General features: G+C 43.1%; 3 protein-coding genes across 3 annotated transcripts; 1 reads left to right on the top strand and 2 right to left on the bottom strand.

Annotated features, from left to right (window-relative positions):
• The first annotated feature begins 787 nt into the window (after positions 1 to 787).
• LOC123165964 (probable N-acetyltransferase HLS1) lies at positions 788 to 2775 on the top strand. Its single transcript, XM_044583727.1, has 3 exons — positions 788 to 1106; positions 1337 to 1509; positions 1705 to 2775. The coding sequence occupies exons 1-3, from the start codon at positions 801 to 803 to the stop codon at positions 2561 to 2563; spliced, it is 1338 nt and encodes a 445-aa protein (XP_044439662.1). The 5' UTR covers positions 788 to 800; the 3' UTR covers positions 2564 to 2775.
• A 3110-nt stretch (positions 2776 to 5885) lies between these two features.
• LOC123167506 (ubiquitin-NEDD8-like protein RUB2) lies at positions 5886 to 8302 on the bottom strand. Its single transcript, XM_044585341.1, has 3 exons — positions 8022 to 8302; positions 6285 to 6544; positions 5886 to 6168 (listed from the first exon to the last, which is right to left on the bottom strand). The coding sequence occupies exons 1-3, from the start codon at positions 8112 to 8114 to the stop codon at positions 6060 to 6062; spliced, it is 462 nt and encodes a 153-aa protein (XP_044441276.1). The 5' UTR covers positions 8115 to 8302; the 3' UTR covers positions 5886 to 6059.
• Positions 8303 to 11396: 3094 nt separating this feature from the next.
• On the bottom strand, positions 11397 to 14171 carry LOC123169729 (protein FAR1-RELATED SEQUENCE 5-like). Its single transcript, XM_044587596.1, has 4 exons — positions 14046 to 14171; positions 13876 to 13960; positions 12077 to 13803; positions 11397 to 11995 (listed from the first exon to the last, which is right to left on the bottom strand). The coding sequence occupies exons 1-4, from the start codon at positions 14087 to 14089 to the stop codon at positions 11494 to 11496; spliced, it is 2358 nt and encodes a 785-aa protein (XP_044443531.1). The 5' UTR covers positions 14090 to 14171; the 3' UTR covers positions 11397 to 11493.
• Between the last annotated feature and the right edge of the window lie 2295 nt (positions 14172 to 16466).

Here is a 16466-nt window from a genome sequence, read left to right as displayed (position 1 = left end):
CGTAAGTTGATCATCATGTAGAGAAAATGTTTGTAATGGATCATTAAAACCCAATAGGGAGTCAAGCGGTTAGACATAGGTTGAGGCCCTGAAGGTGGGTAACAACCTTTACTTCTTGTGTTCTGGCCTTCTTATATTCTCTCAAAGTCTAGTGAATGGCTAAACTAATATCAGTGAGTATGGTGATGTTGTGCTTTTTTGGGTAGAAGTTGTTCTTCTATGGCCTCCAATTTCTTTTATAGGGCCCTTGTCTTCCAACTATAGGTCTCTTTTGATCTGGTTTCGTAGTTTGTATAACACCCCCCCCCCCCCCCTCACTATGGATACATTCGTCTCGTTTAAACTCCACATTCCTTGTGATGTAAATCCACTCTAGATCGATAAAATCTTAGGAAAATGTCTAAATTTAGCTAAATTCACACTGGTTATCTTAGGAAAATGTCTAAATTTAGCTAAATTCACTATGGATATCTTTGGAAAATATCTAAATTTAGCTACTTATAAACCATACGCACACGGATTTTCCGAACACATTACCGGAGCATGACCGCCAGTGGATTTTCCGCTACTCGGATAAAAACCGCGAGGGCAGCTCTGTGAAATTGTTGGAAGTAAATTAATTCATTAGAAAAGGAGAAGTATAAATAGTAGAAGGCAGCCAGTAGCCATTATTCAAAAGGCGGCATTGTTCTCTCTTTGCACCGATCGATCACACTTAGTGGCCCCACGTCAAAAGTAGTGGGGATTGAACCCAAGGGTCATCCCTAAGCCCCTCCCCTTCGTCTCCCCGCAGTATAAATATGACGCCGCGCCCCTCATCGGAGCAGCAGCAGAAGCAGATAGCCATTGAGAAGGCGGAAGAGGCGAGCATGGCCGGGAAGGTGGGCATGGAGAGGGCGGCGGTGGAGGTCACCGTGAGGGAGCTGGACGTGGAGCGGGACCTGCCGGCGGTGGAGGAGCTGGAGCGGCGGTGCGAGGTCGGCCTCTCCGGCGACCAGGCCGACGGCGGCAAGAAGAAGAAGAAGAAGAAGAGCATGTCGCTGTGCGTGGAGCAGATCGGCGACCCGCTGGCCAGGGTCCGCCACGCGCCGGAGCACGTCATGCTGGTACGTACGTAGCAGTAATTATTAACTAACTAATCGCCTTCCTTGATCATGATCCTTAGATTAATGCAGGCATGCTTGACCCCTGCTATAGCTAGTAGCACTATAGCTAGCTCGTCGTATATAATTGGCTCGTGATCGATGTGCATGCGGTGTAATTAAGATCGGTAACTACTCGCTAAGTAAATAACTAACTTGTGATCGATCGATCCATGGATGTCTTGTGCGTACAGGTTGCTGAGTGCGGGGAGGAGATGGTCGGTGTCATCAAGGCCTGCATCAAGATGGTCAGCCGCGGCGGCAGCATCGGGTCGTCTTCTTCCTCCGGCTCGGTGGGGAAGCAGCCGGCGGCGGCGTACGTGAAGGTGGCCTTCATCCTCGGCCTCAGGGTCTCTCCCTCCCACAGGTACTTTTGCTTACCTCTTTTCACACGGCCATGGCAGCCGGCCGGCACGCTTGCGCAATGCATGCGCCGTTTTTTATTTCTTGCTTGCTTACAAGTGCGCTTTCTCTTCTTGCCTAATCGCAACTGGTAGAAGTTTCCTCTTTTGAGCAATGGCGTGCTGACGGCGGCTGCGTTTTGTTTTGGGTTGTGTTATAGGCGGCTGGGGATCGCGACGGCGCTGGTGAAGGCGGCGGAGGAGTGGAGCGGTAAGCGGGGCGCGGCGCACGCGACCATGGCGACCACGGTGTCCAACAAGGCGTCGCTGGCGCTCTTCACCGGCCGGTTCGGGTACAAGCAGTTCCGTCGGCCGGTGCTCCTGGGCCGCCCGGTGCACGCGCGGTGGCTGCCGGTCACGAGCCGGCACCGCGTGCTCCAGCTGCCGCCGACGCTGGCGGCCGCGGCCTACGCGCGCCTCCTCCCGGCGCGGGACACCGAGTTCCTCCCCGCCGACCTGCCGGCGCTCCTCGCCCACAAGCTCACCCTCGGCACCTTCGTGGCCATCGTGAGCTCCGAAGGCCGCACAGCAGGGGCCGGCGCGCCGTCGCCGTCGTTCGCCGTGCTGAGCGTGTGGGACCAGACCCGCTCGCTCCGCCTGCGCGTGGACGGCGCGCCGGCGCTGCTCCGGCACTCCCTGGCCGCGGTCCGGGCGCTGGACCGCGCCGCGCCGTGGCTGCGCGTGCCCTCCGTGCCGGACATCTTCCGCCCCTTCGGCGCCTACCTCATCTACGGCGTCCGCATGTCCGGGCCGGAGGGCCCGGCCCTGCTCCGCACGCTCTGCAGCCACGCCCACAACATGGCCCGCAACAACCCGGCCTGCGGCGTCGTCGCCGCCGACCTCAGCCCCGACGACCCGGCCGCCGCCGCCATCCCGAGCTGGCGCCGCTTCTCCTGCGACGAGGACGTCTGGTGCATCAAGAACCTCTCCGACAGCAATGCCACCTCCTCCTCCTCCTCCGACTGGCCGGCATCGGCGCCGCCGGGCAGCGTGCTCTTCGTCGACCCCCGCGAGTTCTGACGTAGCCGCCGCAATGCCATTGGCATGCACGGCGCAGGCAGGAGCAGGCAGAGTCGTCCTCTGCCCAATTTTGACAGACATGTACAGTGCACCCGGTGGCAATTACCCTGCCTTTGCCACCGGTGGCATCAACTCCCCCAGGCTTAATTCAGTCGTGCTACTCAAGTAGAAATTTTAAAACTAGCTTAAACTTGATTTATTTAGTTTGTTTTCCAAGCAGCCAGGATGAACAATGCATCGCTAGCTACCTTGTTTATGTTAAATTGTTCATGGTGCATACATGGCAGAATGAGTCAATATTTTCATCTTAAAACCGCACCGCGCAGTTGCAATTTTTCCCCAATGAAAAATTAAAAGGCAGCGCTCCTGTCAATTCCTCGAAGCAACGGTGATCGAATACAATGTGTAGTGAGCCAATAAGAAAGATATCTTCCTACAATCACCTCCAAACTACTGGGCTGGCTCATTTTTCATCTCAAACTTTTTTTTACTCACTTAAACCCCTAAATTACCGTATCCACAAACTCTTATTTCCTCGACAATTTCACTATCGCATAAACAGCTTCTGGAATTCAAAACTTTGAAACAATTTTATTGTCGCGCATGCATGATTCAAAAATATGAATTGGTATGATGATCAGTGCATAAAAATAACCTATAACCTATTTACCGCACCAGTGCATAAAGATAACCTATTTACCGCACCAGTGCGATTTTCCTTGAAACCAAAATGTAAAATGCATGTAATTCGTTCTGTATAATATTTAAAAACTTCTAAACTTTATTGTGGTACTTCCTAGAAAACTAGTCCGGAGTCCAACGAATTTGAAAACAAAAGCAAGCCAAGTCATTGGACTACTCAGATTGTGCCTCTGCATAAGAACAACACAGGATTGCATCCTGCACTAGTGGACACTTCACTAGAGATAATGCACCCAATTAACTAACCAATTAACCATTTGGGTTCTGTGATGAGCTACACAGGACAGTGACATACCAAGATGCCCATCATATACTCACCTCACAGGAAATCTAATCTAAGAACATCAAAAAGACACATTCAACTACGCGCTAATTAATCAACAGTTTTAGGGAAAAACAAGCAGGATTCACCCGACTAATTTAACATATGACATCAGACAAATCTACCTTTGACTAATCAACCAGACCACTTGAAAGAGGTGATGCTGGACTTGACTGGCCACTAGGCCGGTCCAAGTCCCATCTAGTAGTAGTAATTAAGTGATTCCAGCTACTAGTAACAATTAAGAAACTTAACCACCCCTCCTACCTACCTGGTCTTGCACACATTCATATATCCCAGTTGCAAGAGGCAGATCTTCTTTAATCCTGCGCAAGATCAAACAAATATTCCAAGATCACGCGGAAATCTCAGCGCCGCGCCAATGACAAGCTCCATCAACTTTCAGTTCATGGAGGAGATGATGATGATGATGCCATGATGATGGTGGCCTGATGGTGATGATCTGATCAATGCCTGGTCCACTTGGACAAGAACCAATGAGCCAAGTGCTCCTCGTATGGATCCTAATATGGAATAGTATTATTGAGGAGCTCACTCACCTGCAGGATGGTCCATCCTATGTCCATGCATGGACCTGTCTATGGCAAAAGCAGGTGAAAATTACTTGGGTTTAGGGGAAATGCTTAAGGAATTGCCGCGATTAATGGTCCTGGGCTTCCAGCCAATCGATGAACCTAGGCGAAAGATAATTTGGTTAACATATATAACAATGGAGGCTTTTATAAAGTGGAAGTGTTTTTGCACAAAGTTGCAGCCATTCAGGAGCAAGGAGGAGAGTAAGAAATGTCATGTTCATGTGCTAGGGTTCTTTCTTCCATCTTTGGTCCCCAACAAATTACAAAACCCAGGAGGGGCCTACATGGCCACCTCACCAGCAATTAAGCGGGCGGTGCGGAAATTAGAAGCCGGGGGTTAAGGGTATGAAACGTGGGAATTTGAAACCATCTCTTGTGATTCTTTACTTGTTGACATCTTCCCTGAAAGGAGGTTAGAGGAACTGAATTAGCATGTAGAAATATGATGGTGGGACAACAGCTATGGGAAAGGGGCAGCAATCTTATAGACAGATCAGTATGTCATTCACTCAGTGTCATAGAATCCTCTCTTTTTACAGCATTCTCATAGAATCCTTCTAGCTTTGCCTAACAGAACAAATAGGTTAAGACTATATGTGTAAAGAGCTGGCATGCACCTAGGACTAATAAACATAAATAATATTGCAATTAAATAAAAGAAAAATAGAACTGATGATCTTGTCAAAAAAGAACGCCAGAGACATAAATCGCCTTCTACAATCAGGTTGCGGGTGCGTGAAGAATGAACCGACCAAAGAAAGGGCAAAATTCCTAATAGAATATCAAAGATATGTTGGAAGGAATATTAAAAAGACAAAACAAAAGGAATATTTGAACCCTTTTTAATGTGACATAGTTTTCCTTATGCTCTTTCAAAAGAGAAATCTAATGTCATTACCAGACAGGAACATCTTAAACGAAAATTTTCTAGACCAGCAGGAGGAACATTCCTTTCTGTTATGCAGTGTTTTTAAAAGGAAGGCACTCCAGCTGCTGCATCAGAAATGCACTAGGGAGCTAAACTGACAAGAGATCTATGTCTGCACTCAAATGATTTCTTCAGGTGCGTTGAACAAGAATCTGTGGAGGTTGCAAGAACTGTGAAAAGGTGGCTGAACCACACCACTTGCACAGTAAATGTATTGTCCCAATGAGGAATCAGATGCACAGATCACACTTGCAGGGCACTGTTCAAAGCAGCAGTTCTAATGTCTCATCTCACCGTATATTATATACAACTTGTTATAGAACAAAAACTGTAACAGACTGGATTCTTATGTGATGATGGTGCCAATGGACACTTATCAGTGGATAGGCATGAAATAATGTCTCTGTTTCTTTTATTTTTTTAGGGAAAAATAACATCTCTGTTAAATGAGAGGCATCAGATGCACAGATTCCTGTCCAAAGTTGTTGTTGGTTCTAACTGTTTATAAATGACTACCATCTTAGAATTGGATTCACAACTGTGGAATCCTATTTGATGATGCCAATAGATGCTTTGCACAGGATAGTCATAGAAAAAGCCTTTAGTTCTCTGTAAACCGATCTCAACTTACCAACCTTAAAAACCTTATACGTTATGATCAACTGATCTCATTGCTATACTATTGGTGATCACATGGAGTTGCTACAATCAACCATAAGAATGAGATCTTGTTAAGAAAAGGTTGTAGAAGATATGATTCAGAGCAACCAGAAATCAGATGACAACAGATAAGCATATAGTTCAAACAATTCCATCCAAGTACAGGTGACAGCTGACTTCACAAATGCGTCAATTACATGGCACTTCAATCAACCGGCAAATTCACAGATCTAGGTCTGCAACAAGTTTTGGTAGAAATGGCCTATACGGCCCACGTCGACTTTGCATCTACTGACCGCCCCTCAGAGCAAGCACAAGATGGAGCACTGAACCACCTTCAATGTTGTAGTCCTTAGCAGTTTTGTCATCAGCGAGTTGCTTCCCAGCATAGATGAGCCTACACATGAGACAGATTTATTAAGATAAAGTGATTGCTAATGAATGTGAAGCTTGAAACACAAGCTTAAATGTAGATTTTTCAGCATCATTCATAATTAGGGGCATCAAGACTACCTCTGTTGAACAGGTGGAATACCCTCTTTCTCCTCAACACGTTCCTTGATTCTATCGATTGTGTCAGTGGGCTCAATATCAATCTCGATTTCCTTCCCAGTAAGTGTCTTCACCTTGATCATAGTTCCACCCCTGAGCCTCAGGACCAAATGGAGCGTCGACTCTTTCTGAATGTTGTAATCAGCTAATGTTCGCCCATCTTCCAACTGCTTTCCAGCAAAAATTAGCCTTTGCTGATCTGGGGGAATGCCCTCCTTGTCCTGAAGTAAATAAACCATGTGTGTCAGTCACTCAGTTGTATCTTTGTTATGAGGAACTCTGTTGTATTTTAGTGATGCAGTTCCAGACAATGGCTCTGTATAAAGGATAAGCAGGAGCACAAAAACAACTCTCCATTCAAGTTTGATTCAACACTTGGCATCAAGATCTTTATACAAAGAAACTCAATAGCAAATACAGTACTTCATAACAAAAGATAAAAACAACGAGAAGTTACGAAAATAGCTCAGTCAGCGGTCATCACTCAAATTACTTGTATTCTCCCCTACTCGCTTCCCACACGTTTCTCCCGTGCACGCCCCCCCCCCCCCCCCTCCCCCTGCCCTGTTTCGATTTTTTTCCTCCCAGCAGTTTTACGTAGCCCCCACACTTGTTGGCTTACCAAATAACATCCTGTTTTCTTGGGCAAGTCAATAAGTATTGATTAAATTGGAAGATTAAGTCAATTTTTTGTACATAATCATATATATCGATAAAATGGCAGGTAATCAAATATGGACAGCCACCGTGGCAATGAACATGCAATTACCTAGTGCTGGTGTAAAAGACACGAGTGTATGAATAAGCTAAGGCTGTGCATTTATAGCATATCAAAGGGCAAAAATACAAAGTTGATCTCTTGTCCCAAAATATACGATATGTAAACAAGCCAAGCACGAGCAAATACGACTAGAGAGCTTGGCTCGAGCTGGATTCACTCTGCAAGCCTCAAGAAAAGCTCGAGCTCGGCTCGCCAAGCCTGAAACTGAGCGTGAGCTCAGCTTGTCTATGGTCAAGCGTGAGCTCGGCTGGTGCAAGATCAAGTTAAATTTGTGAACAGCCTTCATGCTTGCTCAAGAATTTTGCATATGCATCAACAAGGCTTGTGTTGAACAGTCGAGAAAACAGTTCTTCAGAGACACTGCCTAGCCAACACCTTGTGTTCAATCACTTTCGCTAACCGTCATCTCAGATTCAGTCAGTTTGATTGATCACTATTGGTGTATGGATTATCAAAACTACTTTAGCATCCGAAAACCGGCACCTACTGGCAATCATATAGACACATCCTAAGGCCGGCCATGCTCTCCCCAAAAAGGACTAGAGTCCAGGGCCATATTAGCACATAGTTGGTTCCCCCAATTTCTTTGATGGCTACGTCGCTACAACATCGCACCACGGTTAGCACGAGCACACAATTCACAGCGCAGCAGAGCAATGGGAGCGGGCAGGTCACAAACACCAAGCACCAAAGGCTAATTCTGCTTGCAAGGCGCCAAAATCGATGGTCACCGCGTGTAACGCCCCCGTCGTAGACGAAGATCCCCAGAAACCATCTGCCGCGGAATCACCCCAATCCTACCCCACCCCCCGGGGCGGATTAAATCTAGCTGCGCTGGCGATCTAAGGAGGCGTGATTCGCCGCTGACTGGGTGCGTGGGCGAAAAGGGGAAGGGAGAGGGGCGGGGGGAATCGGACCTGGATCTTGGCCTTGACGTTGTCGATGGTGTCGCTGCTCTCGACCTCGAGCGTGATGGTCTTGCCGGTCAGCGTCTTCACGAAGATCTGCATCTTCGGACCCACTCCCTCTCTCCGCTCTCCGCTCTCCGCCTCTCCGCGAGGTCGATGGATCCGCTAGGGTTTTGCGCGGAGACGGAGCGGAGGTTTAGGTCGCTCGCTCGCTGATGATTGATTGATTGGGGACGACGACGACGATGATTGATTGAGGGAGGGTGCGGCCGTCTGCTTTCGCGTATATAGGCCCCGCTAAGCCCAGGTCGGGCGGGCATGGGCCGGGCCGACTGGGTAGAGAGGCCGGTCACGACAAAGGACATGTTTAGGGAGTGAAAAACGAGCGCCACCAGTGATGGCCAGCCCAGCAGGGACGTGAACGTTGGTCGTCTCCCTGACGTCACGCTAATTTCATTTTTTTTCCTTTTTATTTACTAGGACAATGGCCGTGCGTTGCAACGAGATATAAATATTCTGGTAATACCATACTTGCTGATTACCTGACCAGATTAATGTGAATGTGTAAATAAATGTTTGCCAAATCCTGCCCATGCACACACACAAAATCCTAACAGTGATTTACTTTCATAAGAAATTTTATAGGTAAATTTTAGTGAAATTAGTTCAGAACGTAAGTACAATAAGATGGTTGATTATTATATAGAGGAAAGATTGGATTGAATGCATGGTGGCAAGAAAAGTTAAACAGCGAACCTTATATTATTTTTAAGTAGTATAAGTAGAGATATAGGTTTGCTTTTTAAATGAATATATTTGGAAAACATATTTAACTTTTAAAGAAATAGTGATTTTGATTTTTTGGAAGCAGTATAAGTAACTTTTAAAGAAATCCGTGGGGACCTCGGATCTTCAGGACCTCTATATTCGTCAATGCCTAGTGACCATCATAGCTTTGTGAGAATAAACTTCCTCTCATTCTTTTGGGAGCGCCATGAGGTTAGAGAGTTTCCTGTCCTCGCGGACTCTACTATTCAGATCTGATGAGTTTACGTTGCCGTGTCAGACTTTTTTGTTGGTTTAATTCTTTGTGGAGGTGAAATCTTTCATCGACACCATGGTGAAATATAGTGATTCGACGACCTGCACTTCTAGGGGATCATCCCGGCCCAAGTACGTTCATCGCTCTAAGGCTTCCCATCTTTTTAGATGGACGACTCAAGGCGCTTTCAAAAACCATTATTGGCAATGTCCGTGTGGGTGAAAGAGTGACAACATCATTGCTCCCAGTCAAATTGCAGCCTCTTTAACAAAGTCTTTGGAGCATTTCTTTGAGCAGAGATTGATACCGCGAAGAAGGAGTTTATAAGAGATTTCATTGTAATTCTTAGTCATAGGAGTTACTTTGTATTTCTTGGATTTTAGGTCCAAAACAGTGTATCTGTAGTTGTTATGAGTATTAATAAAGTTGCAGGTGTTTTCTAAGAAAACCGTTAAAAAACAGGAAAACCAAATTATATGGAAGAAAAGAATCAAAGAAAACTAATGAAAATGAAAGAAAACCATAGAATAATAAAACAAAAAGCAAAGAGAACCCAACCCAAACAATGAAAAAGGACAAAAGAAAACCAACCCAACAAATTAAAAAAGGATAAACAAAACACAGGGAAAAAATCCTGACAGTGATTTACTTTCATAAGAATTTTTATAGGTAAATTATAGTGAAATTAGTTCAGAACGTAAGTACAATAAGATGGTTGATTATTATATAGAGGAAAGGTTGGATGAATGCGTGGTGGCAAGAAAAGTTAAACAACGAACCTTATATTATTTTTAAGTAGTATAAGTAGAGATGTAGGTTTGCTTTTTAAATGAATATATTTGGAAAACATATTTAACTTTTAAAGAAATAGTGATTTTGATTTTTTTTTTAACCAAAGTAGGAAAGACATTGTTGCCATGAAAATGTTCCAAACAATGGAAAAAAATTCCTGCAATTGAGAAAATGTATATGCCCTTTTTACAAAATGTGTATACAATGCAAAAAAATGTTTTGTACCATTAAAATTTGCAAGTGGAAATATAAATAAATGCTCGCGCGTTGCAAAAAATATGTGTGTGACATCCAAAAAGTGTTTATGTAATGTAAGGAAATGTTCAAGTAGTTTTAGAAAAACAATTATTACCATAAAAAATCCGCATGTATTTAAAAAAGTATTGACTATGTATTCAAAAAGTGTTCCAAACATGTATTAAAAGAAAAATGTACACAATGTTTTTAAAATATTTCAGCATGTATCAATTTTTTTACGTGTACACTATATATATATATATATATATATATATATATATATATATATATATATATATATATATATATATATATATATATATATATATATATAGGCAACATATTTGGTGAATCCTACCTAGTTCGTGTATCCGTGTAGCCGTTCCGTTTCAACCCCACGATCTCAATCCCGAGCATCACGTGCAGCCTAGGGACTAATTACGTTTAGACGCCCGCTTTGTAATCTAACAACCATCTTACTTCACAGAAAACCTCCAAAACCTTTTACCCAAGAGTAGCCCGACTGCTTCTGCGCGTCTTCCGCCGCCGCCGCCGTCGTATGCTCCGATTTCCGTCGACTCGATCCCGACGTCGTCCGGCGCCCGTGACAAAGCAAACCAAGCGGATGCCTCGACGGCGGGTCCATGACGAACTGACGTTGTTCGGCGCCGGCGACGAACCGGCCTAGGCGGTCGTCTCGGAGGCAAGGCCATGACGAACGGTCGTCTCGGAGGAAGGCTGTAACAGATGAACTTGTGCAAGTACTGTCCTGTAGCATTCGGCTGACTGACATGCACATTACTAGTGCAAAAGCCCGTAGCAGTAAACTGTATCAAATTTTGCAGCATAAGGAATGGCAATGGCAGGTTCAAATCAGAGGCTTTGCTTGAGCTTTTTCCTGTTAGTTTGCTTGGCATTTGGTAAAAAAAGAGTCCTCTTTGCTGTTGCCAAGAAGGCTAGTGACTTATTGAGTTATGCGTTAGTAAAACAGGCGACCATTTCAGTAAAGCTTTGAAGTACAGAAGAGGCCTGCGATGGCTATGCAGTCTTGCGATCAAAGCTATAAGCAAAAGTCACCATCATAAGTTTTCTGAACACCTACAAACTTCATTATGTGCTACTGGACAATGCAAGTCTGATCAAAAAAATGGGAGGAAATAAACGTGCAGTATTGCCACAGTAAAAGTTTTAATATTATAAAAAGAAATTTAATCATGCTTGCATAGCTAGTAAAAATGTCTGAAATTGATAAATATGTTTGATATTCTGTAGCAATTTGACAAGCATTAAACTTGTCAGAAATCAAGTCAACTTTAATTTGACACGACGCAAATTCTCATCCATTACATAATTCACTGCATCAGAGTGTGCATGATAATATAGATAAAATCATTCTTTGCTTGGACTATATCAGGAGGCACCATTTGGCTGCATATCTTGCAAAGTCACACTCCCTCCTTTTTTGCTTGGACAATTACGACTATCATGAAATACCATTTGCTTGCACGTCTTGCACAAGCGTGCGACCTTTGCCTTGCCTTCTTTGTCCTTATTTTTCTGAACCCCCTCCTTGATCTCCTTTCCTCGCTTTATTCTTTTGCATCTCCCCACGGTACGAACATCAGTCGGCGGATGAATATGAACTTCGGTGGGAATATTGCAACCAATAAAAGCCTCATATTCCTCTTGCCTAGTGCTTTGGGTGGCTTCAGGGATCATTTGGCCCAAAGGCGCCTCAATGTTCATCACACTTGATGTTAAGAAGTCCAATGCTTCATCTGGATGTTTTGCCTTTTGAATAAGCTCTTCCATCTTATCTCGTACAACTGAAATCTTCTTTCTTGTGGCCGCATCAAGTGAATCCATGGGCTTTTCTTCTAGTAGGTTCCCCTGTTCATCATAAACATTCTCCCTGCAAAACAAAAGAATGTTGCTAGTCATATGATTATGGAATAACAATAAGAAATTGGTTGGCATGCATTACTGTTTTTACCTTTTGCACCTTTTCTGCCATCTTTTCATAATGTAGTAGCTAGGAAGCTCATTTTGGTTTTCAATCCTCAAAACTTGGATAATACGGCGACATGGAATACCGAGTGACTCAAATAACTTGCACGAACAATTTGCTATCATGCTTCCAATGTCATAGCAAACCTCCCTAATCTTACCAGACCGACCTCCCAGGGTCACATTTTTTACCCCCACACCTTGTGTAATATTCTGAACACAACAATGGTCTCTAGCAGCAATAACTTGTAGCTGAAATTTCTCGAACACCTCATATGTGAATACCTCACTACCTTGTTTCTCCATTGTCCATGGCGTAAATAGTTGTGGGGTGGTATGTATGCTTCTGTTGTCTGCCATTAATTCTTCCTCACGTTGACATTCTAAAGCTGTGTCAAACCTAAGCCAAAACTCAACAAAAGCAAGCCTTCGATGAATGAAGCGGTTAAAAAAGGAATTTGCACTTTCTGATCTTGAAGTGGTTCGGAGAATGCCCGCTAGAGATATATCCATAAAGTACGCCGGTATCCATTTATCTCGAATGCTAAACCTTTTACTCAACCACTCATTTTCCTCCAACCCAAAATCTGTAATGATGGAATTCCATTGTGACTCAAACTCTATTGAAGTTTCCGAACCCCAAACACATGAGTTCAATCTCGTCCAAAATTCAGAATCTTCTCTAATCACAGGTCCAACTTTTTCAGGAACCTTTTGCATTATATGCCACATGCACAACCTATGAACGGTTGTTGGAAGAACTTCGTCAATACCATTCTTGATGCTAGTGGCTTCATCGGTTATAATGAGTCTAGGTGCTATCCCTCCCATTGCAATTAAGAAGGTCTCAAATAACCAAATGTATGACTCATCCTTCTCATTTGATAAGAATGCAGCAGCGAAAAATACACTTTGTAAGTGATGATTAACCCCAGTAAATGGTGCAAATATCATGTTGTACTGATTAGTGGTGTATGTAGAATCAAAGGATATGACATCACCAAAGTGACTATAGTTCTTCCTGCCCGTGGCATCCGCCCAAAACACACGCATTAGCTTCCCCTCATCATTCACATCAAAATCATAGAAAAATGCTGAATTCACTTCCTGCTTTCTAGCTAATTGGGCCACAAACATTTGAGCATCTGCATCTCTAATTTTATACCTGAGTGCTTGGTAGTAATTCTGCAAGTCCCTCTTTGAGCAGCCAACATTCGGAATTCCGCCCTCGCTAACTTGCATGAGCCTATATGCTTGAGAGGTTCCAATGCTTGCCTTATGACATGTGTATAAAGTATTCTTTGCCCTCTCACTAACTGTACGATTCGATCTGATCAAATGACGCTTATCAGGTGATACAAGACCATGAACGTGGTGCTCAACCCATGAGTCTATCTTGTAGGTGTTATCCCCACAAAGTCTAACAAAGATATGGGCATCACAACCGCATCGCGTATTTGTCTGCTTACGCCTCTTCTTCAAGGGGTCATCTATCTCCTTACTATCTTTTGACTTGAATCCTTCCCTATTACACATGAAACGCTTAGTCCGGACCACCTTATTATCAATCTTTTTCTGTTGTCCGATTCGAACACCAAAACCTGATTCATGTGCATATGCCTTGTAGAATTTCTCTACTGCCTCGAGTCCTTCAAATGCCATACCCACTTTAGGCTTCAAGTGCTCATCACATTCAGGTGTAAAAGATGAAGACTGCAATGTCAGGAATAAACCAGAATAAGCACTTCATGCATAGTTTCAGTTGTTAGTGCAAACTAAACTTACAAAGAGGGGTACGTCAGTGTTCTTTTGGGGTGTACTAAGTCCTCCATGGCTCATATGCATTTGAACGTTATTGATTGGATCGATACTGCTGCACACATGGCCACATGATTAGCCTTTCAACCTACACTCACACGTGTATACACACAGACTGAATTTGTGTGTAGTTTTACCTGAAACTTTTGATGCCCTCCGTGTCGCTGATTGCAAATGACATCGTTGTACTTGCTAGTTGCTCAACGGTAGTTGCCGCTGCAGCAAAGTATTACCAGTTATAGGGGAGATAGGTCTACGTAGAGAAGTACATGCACAACAGACTGATGCGTACGGCGTTTGCCGATGGTTGTCAGGTTCATGTTAACGTGGGATCAGACAAGCATGTACAAGACTGGGACGGTACCTGCCTCTCGTGGGTGCCGGACGACGTCGGGATCGAGTCGACGGAAATCGGAGCACACGACGGCGGCGGCGGCGGAAGACGCGCAGAAGCAGTCGGGCTACTCTTGGGTAAAAGGTTTTGGAGGTTTTCTGTGAAGTAAGATGGTTGTTAGATTACAAAGCGGGCGTCTAAACGTAATTAGTCCCTAAGCTGCACGTGATGCTCGGGATTAAGATCGTGGGGTTGAAACGGGACGGCTACACGGATACACGAACTAGGTAGGATTCACCTGATATAAAACTTTGTGTTAAAAAAAGAAAAAATCTACAAAGAAAACAAAAAAGAAATGGCGAGAACTGAAGACCAAGAAAAAACAAAGAAAGCCAGCATATAACAAAGGAAAAATAAATAAATAAACAAAACCTAGTGATCCTGCAATCCTGCTCCAATCAATCGAAGGCAGAGGGTTTCTCGTGCCACGGTTGTCATCGCCATCTAAGAAATTTTGGTCCCCTCGCCTGCAACTGCCACCTTGCCGTTGAGGGGGGGGGGGGGATCTTCAAGACCTCTATATTCGTCAATGCCTAGTGACCATCATAGCTTTGTGAGAATAAACTTCCTCTCGTTCTTTTGGGAGCGCCATGAGGTTAGAGAGTTTTCTGTCCTCGCGGACTCTACTATTCAGATCTGATGAGTTTATGTTGCCGTGTCAGACTTTTTTGTTGGTTTAATTCTTTGTGGAGGTGAAATCTTTCATCGACACCATGGTGAAGATATATTGATTCGACGACCTGCACTTCTAGGGGATCATCCCGGCCCAAGTACGTTCATCGCTCTAAGGCTTCCCATCTTTTTAGATGGACGACTCAAGGCGCTTTCAAAAACCATTATTGGCAATGTCCGTGTGGGTGAAAGAGTGACAACATCGTTGCTCCCAGTCAAATTGCAGCCTCTTTAACGAAGTCTTTGGAGTATTTCTTTGAGCAGAGATTGATACCGCGAAGAAGGTGTTTATAAGAGATTTCATTGTAATTCTTAGTCATAGGAGTTACTTTGTATTTCTTGGATTTTAGGTCCAAAACAGTGTATCTGTAATTGTTATGAGTATTAATAAAGTTGCAGGTGTTTTCTAAGAAAACCGTTAAAAAACAGGAAAACCAAATTATATGGAAGAAAAGAATCAAAGAAAACTAATGAAAATGAAAGAAAACCATAGAATAATAAAACAAAAAGCAAAGAGAACCCAACCCAAACAATGAAAAAGGACAAAAGAAAACCAACCCAACAAATTAAAAAAGGATAAACAAAACACAGGGAAAAAATCCTGACAGTGATTTACTTTCATAAGAATTTTTATAGGTAAATTATAGTGAAATTAGTTCAGAACGTAAGTACAATAAGATGGTTGATTATTATATAGAGGAAAGGTTGGATGAATGCGTGGTGGCAAGAAAAGTTAAACAACGAACCTTATATTATTTTTAAGTAGTATAAGTAGAGATGTAGGTTTGCTTTTTAAATGAATATATTTGGAAAACATATTTAACTTTTAAAGAAATAGTGATTTTGATTTTTTTTAACCAAAGTAGAAAAGACATTGTTGCCATGAAAATGTTCCAAACAATGGAAAAAAAATTCCTGCAATTGAAAAAATGTATATGCCCTTTTTTAAAATGTGTATACAATGTAAAAAAATGTTTTGTACCATTAAAATTTGCAAGTGGAAATATAAATAAATGCTCGCGCGTTGCAAAAAAGATGTGTGTGACATACAAAAAGTGTTTATGTGATTTAAGGAAATGTTCAAGTAGTTTTAGAAAAAAAGATATTACCAATAAAAAATCCACATGTATTTAAAAAAGTATTGACTATGTATTCAAAAAGTGTTCCAAACATGTATTAAAAGAAAAATGTACACAGTGTTTTTAAAAGATTTTCAGCATGTATCAATTTTTTTAGGTGTACAGTAAAAAAATATTGTGTGCTAAAAGTGTAGATTTGTGTTAAAAAAGAAAAAATCTACAAAGAAAACAAAAAAGAAATGGCGAAGAACTGAAGACCAAGAAAAAACAAAGAAACCCAGCGTATAACAAAGGAAAAATAAATAAAAAACAAACAAACCCGGTGATCCTGCAATCCTGCCCCAATCAATCGAAGGCAGAGGGTTTCTCGTGCCGCCATTGTCATCGCCATCTAAGAAATTTTGGTCCCCTCG

Source organism: Triticum aestivum, chromosome 7D (genome assembly GCF_018294505.1).
Source record: "Triticum aestivum cultivar Chinese Spring chromosome 7D, IWGSC CS RefSeq v2.1, whole genome shotgun sequence".
Classification (NCBI taxonomy): domain Eukaryota; kingdom Viridiplantae; phylum Streptophyta; class Magnoliopsida; order Poales; family Poaceae; genus Triticum; species Triticum aestivum.
Note: the sequence above shows the minus strand (reverse complement) of the source record. Positions and strands in the feature narration are given on the sequence as shown.